The following is a 15287-nucleotide window of genomic DNA, read 5'->3' as shown; positions in this document are numbered from 1 at the left end:
AGCGCAAATCCAATATATAATGGAGGTATATACCCAGAAACGGTAAACAAGGTGCAGTGCAAACAATAATTTATTGGGTGGGAAATTCTGTTCAGATATGCAGATATTTCTGGGCATACAATGTGATTTGAACAATTCCTGTTTTACATATACAAACGCTTTTTGTTGGTCTTGCTGATATAAACATTGCGGTTATACAGTTATGTTGTGCGACTCAACTTGAGGTCATTTTTTCTCGCTTCCCTTCCTTCGATGCGTTCTCTCCTGCGACAAGGACGCGCAACCTCGTGATGACAAAAAACCGTATCACTTGGTTGGTGATTTCTACGCTATGCTGCGCACAGCCAACCATATCCAGCTTATTTATTGACAGGCAGGAAATAAGGCCAGTGATGCTGTCAGTCTTCAACTTGTTAAAGCTGAAACAATGCGTGAAGGCATCTTCCATCGCAGCAACCAAGTCTTTAGTGCCTGAGATGGGTGAAGTAAGCTACCTCTATCCATGTGGTTGGTAAAGCACGACTCTTCCGGAAGCAAGCGCGAGTCTTTTGCTTGAAGCAACAGCTAGAGAACACTCTTCGCACTTTGTTCTCATTAGCATTTTCCCGGTAACATACCCGCTAACGTAGTAGGGTATGCGAGAGTCGCTATTTGATCCCACCATTTCACGATGATCTGGCATCGCATCACAATGCTTTACCATCTCGTGAACTTCATTTAGGTGGCCCACATCTAGAAGATCATCCAGCTTACTCTGCATACCGACCAAATTTTTCCAGTGGCGTGGGTCAAGAAGGCTACTCAGAACTCCTTAAGACAAGCAAACAAAAGCGGGGAAGGCGAAGCTAACTTCACCACAGACTTCACGACACGCGCTTGGAGCCGGAGAGATTGCTCTAACACATCACGCTAGGCATCTCGGAGACGACGTGCGCGCCACCTGTCGCTGTCATGAAAAAATGCCGCACCACCATACGCGACGCAGCCCAGCCGATGCTGACACCTCCCCCTCTAGCCACCATACCAATGCCGTAGCCATCGAGCTACACGGCGGGTGGGCAGTGGTGACTGCAGCAAATACGACCACCAGGCAAACTTCCGGCAGACGCTCAAACTAATGGCCCTCTTATTGGTACCAGCATATGGCGCCAATGGGCAAGTGAACTGTGAAACCACATGCTTCCCTTTTTCTCTGTTGCTCAAATGAATTTCAAGCTCAACTTCTGTCGCCCTTCACCGATTTTGCGTATAAATTCGGGACGCCAAAAAATAGCATCATGGGGCACCTTTAACACAAACCACTGACATGATCTTAGTGCCTGTTAGTCATTCTCCACTGTTCTGCAGTGCCCACTTCAGCACAATTAAAGACAAGGAACCAGTTGTGCAAAATGAAAACCACTTTATTTCCACTCGTAAAACTGATACGAGCGTAGGCATTTTAACAAGGCTTTGTGGCTGCTAAAACTACTACACAATACACTAAAATCAATTTTTTGTTTTCAAATAACGCCACCATGGCTTTTGAATTTATTCAAAAGGCTATGCGCTTCTAAAACTGCAGCAGACCAACAATGAGTGAATGGCTTATATACAATGCACTTGAAATAATAAAAAAAAAAAAAAATAGAGGAGATACAAACCCACCTAAGTATACAAGATGGGCTTCTACAATAAGTTTGCAACAAGTCAATATCATACTTGTTTACTGTGGCAGGAAGAAAAAAAAAAAAACGCTGTTAATTTGCAGCTTGGGGTCTTCAAAGGAATACCATGAGTGCATGATGTAAAAATTATAATGTAATGGTACTGTACCATAACTACCTGTCACACGCTCCATATTTATCCCATTGTGCAGGGGCAGGGATAAAAAATAAGGGGTGGGGGAAATAAAAGATGGAAGAAAGAGACTGTTTCATTTGTTCTTCGTAAAAACATTCGGTCTGCCACTAGAGAATTGCTCCTTGCACACAGCCAACAGAACCTAGCGAGCATGCCAACAAATGTAAGCCACCTATGGCCACTGCCACCGCCAAGCCACGAGGGGGCAACAGTCCAGGTGGAGTGTGCATCTTCGGTGGAAGAGGAGAATAAGGACATCAGCAGCAAATTTAGGAAAAGGGGTTAAAAAGGACCCTTGGGGACCGTTCCGTGCTCAGCGCTGCTGCAAGGGCCTTGGGCTTGAACCAAATCATGAGATGAGCTGGAAGGAAGACAGCGATAGGCACACACTGCTGTTTAAAACAACCAAGGCTTATTTATACGCATGAAAACTTTAACGAAGCCAAGCATTACAGCCAATACTCTTTTCTGCAACAAAGGCACCAAAAAGTACAAAGACTGTGACCACGACTAAACACGGCAAGAATATGACTTAAGGTACTGCTTTAATGTAAGCATACCTGCCACCCCGTTAACATTAAAATTCTAGCCATCATGTCTGCAGCTTGTGCACTTCATGAATTTTCTGACACAATTTGTGAAATTCTATTAGTTCAATAATGCACTTGCATTGACAGAGTGCCTAGAAGAATGAGAATGTATGCTGCACTTCCACACGAATGTGTGAAATATGTCACTAGTGGTGGTGGTGGTCTAACATCGTCTAACATCAGTTGTGCTTGTCTAATGTAGGCGACAACTTTCACAGGGTAAGCAGTTGCTTTGTTTTGACTCGCTGCAAAGCTGTCGAGGATGAAGAGCACCAGCTATTGGGGGTGAGCTCCACCACTGTTTTGAAATAGCTGGCGCCACCATCGGCGGGACGTGGCATGAGGGATCACATGGACACAGCGGCCGCGTCGGCTGCTCTGGAAGCGCCGTAGCAAGCTGAAAACGAAAGTGTAAAATCTGTGGGGATGCGCGACTCTCACGCATCCCCTGATATGCTGTTTTCCCGCACGGCTCGCGTGGCCTGGCGCCCGCGGCGCTCGGAGTGGTACAAGCGCGGTGCGAGAGATGGCGCGACCGTCGCACCGCGGCGGGGTTACTCGGGCGCCGAGGGACAAGGCGCTGCCTCTTTCCCGGCGGGCCGGCGAACAGCGTGGACATTCAGCGCGCGCTGCGACCATGCTTCTGCGAGACCGCCTCGCGTGGCCGCCTTGGAACGCACGACCGTTGGCGTGACCGAACACGCGAACGACCAGGCGTTGGGATCCAGCATGGGGCGAACATATTCGCTCGCAATGCGGTCGCGGTAAGTCGGACTTCTAGATTTGTCGCGCGCCCATCAGCATGTTTTGGGGATAGCAACTCGGCTAGCAGGCATTGATCTATGAAAGGTGCAATAAATGCCCTTGTGACTGTTTGCACTACTGTGTTGTCGTTCCTTTGTCCCAAGAGTACGGAGGAGAACCGCGACATCTCCCACAAGTCCCACCTGCGTACTATAAGTACTATAATAGGTAGTGGCTGCCTTTGGAGGCATGCAGCATGGTAGGCTACTGCTCGGTGCCGCAGTCCCGGATGTACGCAACGGAGCCCGGTGTCAGCCTTATTCACACGTAGCCACAGGACACAGAGCTGTGTGAAGCTTGGCTCGCGAAACTTGGAACTGGCGAACAGCCATCGGCTACAACTCTGGTATGCAGCAAGCACAGACACTAGGAACATCTGCTACGGCGCCGGGACTGCGCGATGTTCGGTGAGTAGAGAGAGAAGTGGTTCTTGTAGGGAAGGAGGAAAGGCTAGCAATATTTTCTGCAACCTATGCGGGAGCACGGCTCAGCGGTGAGTAGCGGAAAACGCGCACTGAGATGCTCGGCTAATGTCATGCCGCTTTGGTCTATGAACTTGTTGATGCTAGATACTGGCAAGTTCACTGGAACGGAAAGGGAGTGGTAAGACGCACATTCAAAAAAGGCATGGCATATGGTCATGTTTGTGTTATGAATTAATGCACTGGATTACGAAAAAGAAGCAGAGGGAAATCGCATGCCGAGAAGACCGATAAACATACAGTGCAACACAACATGAAGAAATAATATTAAAATGTCCAAGAATTTAGAAGACAAAAAAGATTGAATCGTCGCAATGGCACATCACAGTCACCGTAGCTAGGCGTTGGAAGTCTCTATAACGAAATTATTTTTGAACAGTTCAGACAGCGTCCACGCAACAATGGTTGCTTGTGTACTGTCAAATGCTCATATGCTGCAGCCTAAAACTCGTGGCATGGTGCTAAAACGCGCTCATAGTGAAAGCAAAACATTGTGCGCGGACATGAATGCAGATGCGCAGTCAGTCACTGCGAATTAACCCGTGCGATCGCTGCATTGAGGCTTCATTCTGTTATGCTCCATTTGGTTATACCGACAACCCACTATGAGACCCTATTTCACATAGTTTACTCTCAGCGTTTGCCTACCTTTCACGCAAGAAGCCGGTTCGGGAGACTCCATCGCGGCGATCGCGTGCAGTGGCATTCACTGTGCGTATTTGGTAAAGAGATAGCGTCTGTAAACGACTCTTTGCTTTCAGTTTGCCCAAGATTATTATATCGGCAGTCAAAAACTTCCCTCGTTTTGAGAGCACTTACATAAATGTCCAGGAGGGCTGCTGCGTGGTGTTTTATTGAGCACTGTAAGCGAAACCTGTGAGGAGCGTGCCGCGTGATCCCTCATACTATGCAAGGGAGGCGCTTCCGACAGATGGTGACACCGTAAGTCCTCGCCCCCAATATCGTGATGGATGGACAATCTGTAGGCAACCAGCTCACTTGTGAATAAATGGGATGTGCACACAGTAGTGAAAAACATGTTTCAAATGAAGGCAAGATGAAAACTGCAGCTTTCACACTGCTTTTGTGTAAACCAGAAACAGGATCTGCTCATTCATTCAGTAAATAAAAGTGTGTTGAAGTGGTAAGTATTTGTTTATAATTTTCTTAATATACTCATAATTCGACATTTGGTCAATGTGGACATTTTTTTTGTTCCCATGAAGTTCAAATGAAGGAGGTTTTACTGTAGCGCCGGCAGCAGGAAGTGAATGCTTTGTCTGCCTCTCCCTTCAACACGTCTACAAAACTCGAGATTACGCAATGTCCAGTACTTAATATGCAGGAAGACAGCACACATGATGCCACGTCATCTCAGCACACCCACTCGGCAGAGATTATCGCACCAGGTGGAGCATGACGCTCCTCCTCTTTGTCGGCGTGTCGCACATTTTGAAAGGCACGTTCGCAAGCAGCCACTTGTAATTCAATTATCTGAACATCTGAGTCTGCTGAAGCTTCCATTTATTGTCTTGGCATTCCTTTGCCATGGCAGTGAAATTTCATTATAGTGTGATCACATATAAACACATTTCGTTGTATTGAGGTTTTAAATATAGGGTTTTCTATAACAAGAATTTACAAAATCTTAGATATTTTGCTATATTGAGGTTTAAGTTTACATTGAAATTTCGATATAACAGGTGTCACGAGAACACCAAAAACTGTGCATTATTTGGAAAAGTCCTATCAAGAACACCCAAATTAGCGTTAGAAACTAAATTCAACAAGAGTAATCTAATACACTTGCATGCAGTACATCCACAAATCCTTTTATGCTGACGATGATTGCACATGCTGGGAGTAAGAATGTGCATTTATGTGAAGAAGTCATCTCCGACTGGTTTGCACACACCTCGTGTATGTCCACACACCATACTGACAGTCACAGACAGTGAGATTACACACCACACATCCGAGCACATAATTCTTGAGTGTGCGCCCACTATCACACATGAACCAGTGCACAGGTAACACACCTTGAGCTATTACACACACTGCGCCTAAGCTCACTGAGAGCACTGGTGGCTGCCAGTAAAGTGCGCAGCAAGCACTGAATGGTGTGCATGTCCGAGATCTGAAAATGGCGTGCCATTGTTCATTGTCGATAAACGATGCCTAAGCCCTGAAGCACCTAAGAATTTTATTTCTTTGTGTCATTCATTGACCTGCTGATCAATCTCGAGTACAGGTGGCCTTTTCACTAAACTTGTTTTTCACCAGCCGATGCTCTCCCCTATCCTTGAAGATTGTCGAGAATCCAAGGGGTGTGATCACAATATCACTTTTACAAAGAACAACGAAATTATTTGTATAGTCTTTATTCGTGTAAACCGCCGTTACTGCAGATGATGGTGATAGGGTTGGCGTGGATTTATCACAGCCAATCAGAAGTGTCTGCGCCTGATGGTGAAACTTGATATTTTACAGCTTCGGAAGTTGCTAATGTGTGCAGTATTTCAGGTAACAAATTGGTTATTTTGAGGCACTACTAACGCAAATGAAGCATAAAATTTTGCTACTTATTATGAAATATTCAATGTGCTGAAAATTCATAGTACTGAATTATCCTTACATGAGAACAACTGGTTCTTGAATTGAATTTTTCATTCTTGTTGGTGAAAAAAATATTGAATAGGAAGGTTGTAGTACAGTCAAAAGCACTTATAATGATACCGGCTTTAAAAATATATCGGTTGTATAATGAAAAGCTGCTGCACTGTCAACTTTTGTATGTTTTCTATCGAGGAATGACCCGCTTACTACAATGTCCCCATGCCGTATTCTCGGTTATAACGATGAAGTCTGGCTGCTGGGTGTCAGTGCCAAAGGGCAATGGAATGTGATATCTTTGAAAAGAAAAAAGAAACGTGAAATGAAAGCTGCTGCAGGATCACGTGCCACCGCAACTGCCGCGGCATGATTCTCTCCATGGAAGATGCGGCACTTGGCTGTTTTTGTAAACAAAATTACAGCGCCCATGAAAGCGTAATGTGATGGTATTTTACGCATTAGAAGTGTGAAGCAAAGGCATTTGAGCACATTTTGCAGTGTGCTAGCCTTGTGCAAGTACCGTAAAAACCTGTGTATAATACGAGGTTTTTCCCTATTATTAACGTCCCAACTTTTCGCCTCATACTATATGCGGATCCGAATGAAAATTTCAGTCAGAAATTTCGGCTAGAAGTTTCGGTTTCGTTAACGCTGCATGGTTATGGCTTGACTTTGCTATTGCTGCGTGGCTATGGCTCGGCTTCCTCATCGCTACATGGCTGCGGCTTGGTTTCGTTATTGCTGCGTGACTAGAGCATCGTTTACTGTTGAGTGCGCACCTTGGCAGCACATGTGCAAACCATGCTTCGTGAAGTGCATCTTTTTTATTCCGCGTTGAAGGACCAAGATGTCAAGACCACGAAAAAGCACTCGGCTGCTTATAAGGGAAAGGTTATTTTAGCCGTACAGGACATCGGCAACAGTGCAGCCGGGAGGCAGTTGGACGTCAACAAGGGGAGCATTCGCGGATGGTGTTGCCAGAAGGAAGCCCTTTTCGCGTGCAGCAGAAAGCGAAAAAGCTTTTGTGGCCCGAAGAGTGGGACATTCCCAGAAATCGAGCTCGCCCGGATGGAGTTCGTACGCCAACAGCGAGCCGCGCATCTAGCTGTGGGCGTGGAGCTAATGCAGGCAAAAGCTAAGGAGCTTGCAAGAGAAAAAGGGCGACCGAGCTCCTCCTTCAAAGTGAGCAAGCACTGGATTTATCGCTGCAAGTGCCGTGCTGGTTTTTCCTTACGTGGCCGAACTTCGATTTCGCAAAAACTGCCTGAATCAATTGACGAGCTGCTTGTGGCTTTCCAGCGCCGCATTATTTCGCTACGCAAGTCCAAGAACTTCCAGCTAAGGCAAATCGACAATGCCGACAAAACACCGGTTCATCTCGACATGCCATCGCCCCTTACCATGCACGAAAATAACTCTAAACAAGTTTATGTCCAGTCATGTTGTAGTGCACAGCAGACGGACGCAAACTTACGCCCTATGTCGTGTTCAAGAGCAAGACAGTGCCTAAAGGTGAAGAGCTTCCACAAAATGTGGTCGTGAGATGCCATGAGAAAGGCTGGATGAACCAGAAGCTTGTGCTTGAGTGGATAAAGTCCGTTTGGTGTAGGCGGCCAGGCGCACTGTTGTCGTTGCCATTTGGCAGGCTCAGTGAAGAGGTTATTGCGTGAATCCGGCACTGAACTCATGGTTATCCCGAGTGGGATGACATCTCAGCTGCAGCCTTTAGATGTTGGCGTGAACAAGCTGTTCAAGGACGCGGTCAAGCAGTGTTACGCAGATTGGATGCGCTCAGGTGAGCCTGTAGTGACGCCGACCGGGCGGATGAAGTGGGCTTTGCCAGCAGCACTATGCAAGTGGATTTTGGACGCATGGAGCAGCATACCAGAGGACCTTGTGCGTGGTGCATTCAAGAAGTGCGGCATCACAAACGCGCTTGATGGCATAGAGGATGAGTATCTCTGGGAAGGTATGTCCGACAAAGAACTATCCGAAGAAGAGAGTGAATGAAGTACGAAGTGCAATTTAAATAAATGTTTTCCTCGAGTTTTTCTAACTCGTATTACATGCGGATAAAACTTTTTTCCCCCGCATTTCGCGTCCCAAAAATTTCACCTCGTACTATATACGGGTTCGTATTAAACGCGGGTTTCTACGGTATGTAATATGCAGGGCAACATTCTGGCACATTTCAATGATGCGGGATCGCAGTTCACTAACATTTCTTTGTCGAGTGATGCGAAATGCATTGAATCCTATGGGCGCATGCTGGGGTCACAAAAATATTTCGTTGTCCTGGGATTTCATTATCGTGGATTTTGACTGTATATCATAAAACTTGAGTCGCATGATAAGTGCGTGGAGCACTTGCAAACGAAAGGTCAGGATTAATTTTAAATCAAGAACAATGGTTGATGTTTCACTAAACTAAACAAAAATATCAAAGCTACCTTTTGCTAAGAGTCAGTCAAAAATACTTTACCGATCGTACTGTTGACTTGATGTACTCTTTTTTGCCAGAAAGGTCATGGTTGGGATACTTGTCAAAGACCTGCAGAAGAACATTCACACTCCACTTAGAAGGAATTGAAAATGGCCAACTTCACTGAGCTTCTCATAAGGGTGTGTGCAGGGTATCTACCATGTTGACATTTTCAAATTCCCAGAGTTTTCCAAGTTTTCCTGAGCAACGCAGAACTTTATTTTATGTCAAGACAGGCTGACACCACGGCGCCCGATGCTGTTACTCACAAGTAAGCATTTTAAGAACATAATAATAAAACAAACAATCCAGTTTGAATATTAAAGAGCACTGTTTATATTATTCAAAATAGAAAACTGGAGGATAGCAAAATGCACAGCAAACATCTTCAAGAAGTAAATGGTAAAGATCATTGCAAACCAAGTTGAACATATTCAAATACTAATAAAAGTAGATGCATACAGAAGCAAACATTTTCGAAAATGAGCGATTTCTATCAAGTGATAGCAAGATCATTGGTATTAGGCGCGAACTTTGTCGCAAGTGAGATTTTCTCAGCAGCTGGAAAGTCAACCTCAACTGTCCTCACATACTCTTAGCCCACGCACAATGCGTCTGTTTTGTGTTTCACTGCTTTCAAGAGTTTATTTTGGTTTGGATGAGGGTCACCTGAATCTTTGCGTCAGCGAACACTTTGCTTTATCAGATCTAGCTCCTTCAAAGAGGTGGAACAGTTCCTTTCTCGATCATTCCCCAATGCGATGATCATTTCTGTTCTTGTCCTTGTTCTGCAGCGCGTTTGCCCCATGGACCATTTCAAGCATCGCCCGGGTCAATTGTACAGTAAGCGTCCGATTTTTTTTACTCCCTAGGGGTCATGAAAATGCCCGAAAAAATGGATGCGTGTCTTTTACAGCCCTTAAGGCTTAAAGGCTCAAGTCCTCACAGGCATGCTCGAAAAAGCTCTGAAGGCCTGCCAGTACACTTATTAGGCATATCGGTGCTCGTACTGTGATAAGAGACAGTGTATGCATGCATGTACAATTATGCAATACCTACTGTGTCCCATGACAATTGCCCCTTGCCACGCTTGTTAGAGTTCACCGCAATACTTCATGCACGCTTCACCGCGTAACATTGCTGTGCTGAGGCGAAGCTGCCTTTCGGGAACCGCCATTGAAGAACGCGTTATTCTTTCTAATCTTCGAAGGCAATCGTGAGGATTACAGATGCGGGGTCGGTGCCATTATTGACAGCGGCGAATTCTTTCTATGAAAAACACGGCACCAAATGGCAACAACCTTAAAAGCGAACGTCGAAGCAGCTAAGCCTAGCGTTGCCACGGTGGCGGCTACGGCTGCCAGCGGATCTGCGTGCGAGAGCGCTGGTTTGGGGCAGCATAATAATCAAAATAGCGGTGTTGGCTTTAATTAATGCTGTTTCAGACGTGCGGTCATGGCAAGGAGTCCGGAAAGTCTGACAGCATTATCGAGCATCTCACTAAAATCGGGCATCTGCAAAATCGGGCAGTACACTGGCAACTCCTCCAGCCAACGACACGGCATCAAAAACAATTAGTTACGATTTCTCTCTTTTACTCGAGCCACAGTAGAGCGACTTTTGTTCCCTTTCAATAAAATGACAGCTAATTTGCGCTGATTGAAGCACAAGTTCCCTAAATTTTCCCCGAGTTTTTACAGACTATTAAAAATCCCTGAGAATTGCCGGTTTTTACGGTTAGTAGACAACCTGGTGCAATACCTGGATATGAGAACGAAACAGTGAATTCTTTAATAATTCAATTCACAAATTAAATTTCTGCTATTTTCTTTCTGTAACAATAGGTGCATTCAGTGAAACACCCATGTTCGGTGCTCAGCACAAGAGTGAACTAGATCAGAAGAGTGAGGGCAGGCCATTAGCAGAAGCCGCTTGCACAGATGCCGGTAGGTTCCAAGGCCACAGCATGTCAATCACGCACATTCATGCAGTAAGCTAGCCCAGCAACCCAACAGACTTTTCATGTTCCAAGGATGGGAGTGAAGCTTCATTTTTTGCCTTGTCTGCCACAGCTTTGTACCAAAGCAAACTAGCTGTGTTCTAAATGACTTTACTAGTATGTGCACTCACATTCCCTCAAGATTCGAAAAAGCTCGGAATACCAACCATGGAATACCAACCATGGAATACCAACTAGCCCGTACCCAAACCTTCCCTCAAGAAGATTGCTGCCTAAGTGGTTCGGCTAGTTTTTCAGGCTCCTAACAAATCAGTACAGGCATATAGTTTTTTCTCAGACCATACAGACGAGTAACAAAATATATATATTTAAATTAATTACAGGGTTGCTCATATTAGAATTTACTAATTGTAGCTGGTAAGCTTGCAACACATATCCACAACGAGTGACTTCTAAGGATAGCACAGGTTTTGAAATATGCACAGCGAAACCTGTGGTAAAAATGCACCATTGTTTCACTTACTTTTTTTAAGACACCATCATTTTACGCAATGAAGCACAAAAGTAACTGGAAAGCCCATGCATTTCATTGCAGACATTGCAAATGAATCTTTTGAAACTAGACTCATCCTGAAAATTTGTTCCAAGTGGATACGTATCGCATTGCGAACTAACCCATCAGCTAAAATTGGTAAATTGAAATATGTGCTGCAATTAAAAGCAGTGTGCGAATATTCTATTCGAATGGGTTGGTATTCAATTCGTTTCAAAAGACATTTTTACCATACAAAATACTCGAACCCTTGAAAATTGCTGTTTTCCATTCTTGAAATAAAATTCACTGCAGTACAGCTGTGTTGTGTGATGCAGCATATAGACTGGATTGCAGTAAAGTATATTTGTCATGCAGCGACACGTATCAAAAGGAAAAAGGAGGCACTGTCATGGGGCCACTGCTGGCGTAAAAGTAAGAACGAAAGAGGTTGGAGAGGGCGACAGGAAAAGGCAAGTGCCCGATAACCCCGGGTGGGTCCGGGAGTGCAGACTATGTGAAGGGGAGGCCAACGAGGTGTGTTGCCTCCGCCAAGGGATAAAGGTACAAACACATGGCAGTGGCTCAATCCCCAGGATTCTCTTTTCCCTGAACACAACAAAGCAGCGCGTGGTTAGGCGCGGCAAGTTCCAGCACTCATGTGCTTGGGTCGCAACACACCAAACGTATGCTTATGCAGACCTATGCACCTTATGCAGGGTTATGCACCTTATGCAGGGTTAGGCGGACAACTGTAGATGCTTATCGCAATAGGGTTGGTGGTAATAGCTGTGAATACGGTGTGCAATGACCTGAGAGATTTGCTCATGCCGGAAAAAGAAACTTGGTGCACACCAGCGTTTTCACACAAGACGGGCGGGTGAGTATTGTGGTAAAACTGCTACTTTGAGGGGCTACTGTTCTCAATCGTGCGCCTCATTCCTATTCGTGTTTCTAGCAGCCAAAAAACGTATCATACAATTGCAGTTTCGCTATGGACTGAACATTGGTGCCGAAAAATTTTTTTTTTTTTAATTTCCAGGAACGCATTCTCAATCGCGAATGTTCGCGCCACAACACAGTATATAACAGGATCGTATAATTAAGGTTATACTGTATTATGTATAAGGATCATATTGAAAAAAATTATATTTTGAGCCTTCATTTAAGAATACATACAAGCAATACATACAACCACTAACAGGGCGAGTAACAAGGCACCGGCACTCCAAGTCATTAACTCCGTATTTTGCCAGGACCAAACCTTTAAATATTCCTTCTTTCCTCGCACAATAACCGAATGGAATAACTTGCCCATATCGCTACTTATTAACACTGACAGCATTGAATGCGTTGACAGCTGAACATGCGACAGTTGAAAAGTGTTGTTTGCTTCTTTTTATCCTGTTTTGTTGCAGTGTTTCTGAAATAGTTTATTTTTCATTGTCCTGCAATCATTCCAACGTAATTTTTTGTTGTTATTTCTGTTTTGCTACTCATGTATTCTTGCATTTCCTTGTTTATTTTTTCTGTGCTTCTGCGCCTCCTGCAGGGGCCACTACAAGGCCTGCCGTATTTTCTAAATAAATAATAAATAAATTCAGCTGTAACGAACGCCGGAATACTACATGGGTGGTTCAGAAAGTCATTGCCATTATTTTTTATTAGCCAAAGAAAAGTACACACAGGAAATTACAAATATGCATACTATTCTATGTACAGACTTGGTAAAAAGTCTTGAAGCTGCAATGAACAGCTGGGGAGTGGATGTGGTGCGCTATCGAGGCACTGCGATCGTCGGCGTGTGCCGCTGCTCACTTGCGCCGAGGATAAAGAAGGCGTGGGAAGCATCGATTGTTTGAAACACCACTTTAGAAACCTTACGCGCCGCTCATGGACACAATGTGCCTTTGTACGTGAAGGAGAACAACTATATATTTGCCTTCTAAGCAGTTAGATTTTTTATCGACAGGCGGCAATTTTTCAATGTGCTGCAAAGTTTAGCGATTAGTAGAAAGCAAAAAATGGTCGCCTCCCGGAGCGGAGTGCATGCTTCGAAAAATCGCAGGTGTTGTGATTCTGGTGCATCTGCAGGCGATTTTATCGATGGAGCGAGCAGCAGCGAGTCTCAGGATGCTGCAATTCATCAGACTTTGAGTGTGAGGACGACGCAAGCACACCCGGGAACATCGGCGGCTGCAGCCCGGCACGCCCCCAACTGTAGAGCTTGCATTCATGTTTTGTATTGGAATACCTGTTCAATCAAAAATATAGATTTTTTCGGAGATGGTGCCTATTAGACGGTAATACATTTTGTATATCTTATAATTTTTGTTATTTTTCTTAGTAGATACGTGCATGTCTTTACAAATTTTGTTCAATATTATCGCAATCCTGATTTTGGTAATTTATATCTTTTTACAACATACATCTCGTTAATAAAATTTTTATACGGGAAAAGTACATAAATTCGGCTTTTTCCTTGTGTATTACATAAAATATTAAGTGCAGTAGTTCCTTTAGAAAAAAAAAAAAATCTGGTGTGACCTACTAAAAGCACCTATTTTTGCCATGGTAGGGAAGGAGTTAAGCAGATGCCCCATTTCATTCCCTTCATCACTTCCTGCACTTCAAGGGAGAAAAAAAAATCTACAACGAAACTTGGCTTCATTATTTGTTGGCTTTATAATGGTTTTGGTCAAAAGCAACAAAATAGAACAGGTGCCATTCAATTCCTCCCGTTTGCACTCGAGGGCATCGATAAAAGTGTACTCTGTACATATGCCGGTGCATATAACCAGCTAAGATAATCTTAGATAAGATAATCGCCCATCTTTAGTGGAAGCATGCCGTATTAGGACTGTACTGAAAAAAAAATGCAATTTTCACAGTGTGCCCGCCATGTGTTTCTATGTCATTGGCAGCTCAGCACACCCATCTCTGTTTCTGTACCCTCAAAATAGACATGGCTACATTGTTGCCGCAGGTATGCCAGTATCATTCATTACTGATACGGAAGAAACTACTTCAATACATAAAACAAATTCGCGAAAAAAAAAAAAGCTCATTTGGCTTGTTCTGTCAGCCGCCATATTTGTTTTTATGTCCCACACTGTTACAGCCGCAGCCACCTATTGGTTGACCTGTTGTCATCCCACAGTAAACACATTCCAACGCATTCCCATGGACACCACATATTTTTCACAAAAAATTTACCCCGCATAATGATTGCACCCTAAATTGGCATCAATTTGTGTTTTTTAAAGTGTGATGATTATGAGAGTAAATATGGTACTGGTTATAAGATAGATACTACAAGCAATATAGTGAGATACAGTCAAACCCAGACATACTTATTGTATAGAACGAACAGCTGTAATACCGCCTTGAAAATTTTTGTATATACAGTCAAACCTTGATATATAAAACAGCGTGATCGCGAAATGGTTCAATACAGCCAGAATTCAACATATAAAATCACGTAAGAAATGTCTAAACGATCCACAAGCGATGGGCCGGCGCCCTGTATTGTGCCGCAATAGCGGCATAGAAGGGCCAAAGCAGCTACAGCCCCAGCTGAAGTTGGGAGCGGGGCAACATCAACGCTTGCGGGATCAACCTCAGCAGAGTCTTCGTTTGGCCGCTACTTCTGCTGCAATCAAAGCATATCGACCCACTGTCAGTAACACAGTATTAAGTGGTGCTCGCCATGGCATCTATGAGTGAGCCCAGTAAATGAGTGCTGTCGCGCCTTTGTGGTAGTGAACAGCCATTTCTCACGAGGCACTGCAGGCACAGAGCGCGGATTTGAGGAGGAGTCAGTGCGGCAAATGCAATTCGTTGTTGAACTAGCCAAGTCGACATTCAAATAGCGCAATCGATGTGTGCAGCTGGCTTAGTGTGCAGCAGTCAGGAATGCCCATTGCACTACCGCCATCTTCGAGTGTGTTGCAGGAAAGTTCGCCGCCTGTCAACAGAGCGC

General features: G+C 44.5%; 1 protein-coding gene across 2 annotated transcripts in view; it reads right to left on the bottom strand.

Moving 5' to 3' along the window:
* Positions 1-1382: 1382 nt before the first annotated feature.
* The window catches only part of LOC126526952 (uncharacterized), a 146704-nt gene continuing 132799 nt past the window's right edge, over positions 1383-15287 (bottom strand). For both annotated transcript variants that reach the window (XM_050174662.2, XM_055068457.1), the window contains 2 exons: positions 8814-8882; positions 1383-2203 (listed from right to left, as the gene is read on the bottom strand). In XM_050174662.2, coding sequence (XP_050030619.1) covers positions 2192-2203; positions 8814-8882 — 81 coding nt within the window. In that variant the 3' untranslated portion in view covers positions 1383-2191. The remainder of the gene's footprint in view (positions 2204-8813; positions 8883-15287) is intronic.

The sequence above is a fragment of the Dermacentor andersoni genome, chromosome 9 (assembly GCF_023375885.2).
Source record: "Dermacentor andersoni chromosome 9, qqDerAnde1_hic_scaffold, whole genome shotgun sequence".
Lineage (NCBI taxonomy): Eukaryota > Metazoa > Arthropoda > Arachnida > Ixodida > Ixodidae > Dermacentor > Dermacentor andersoni.
This window is presented reverse-complemented; position numbering and strand designations above follow the sequence as displayed.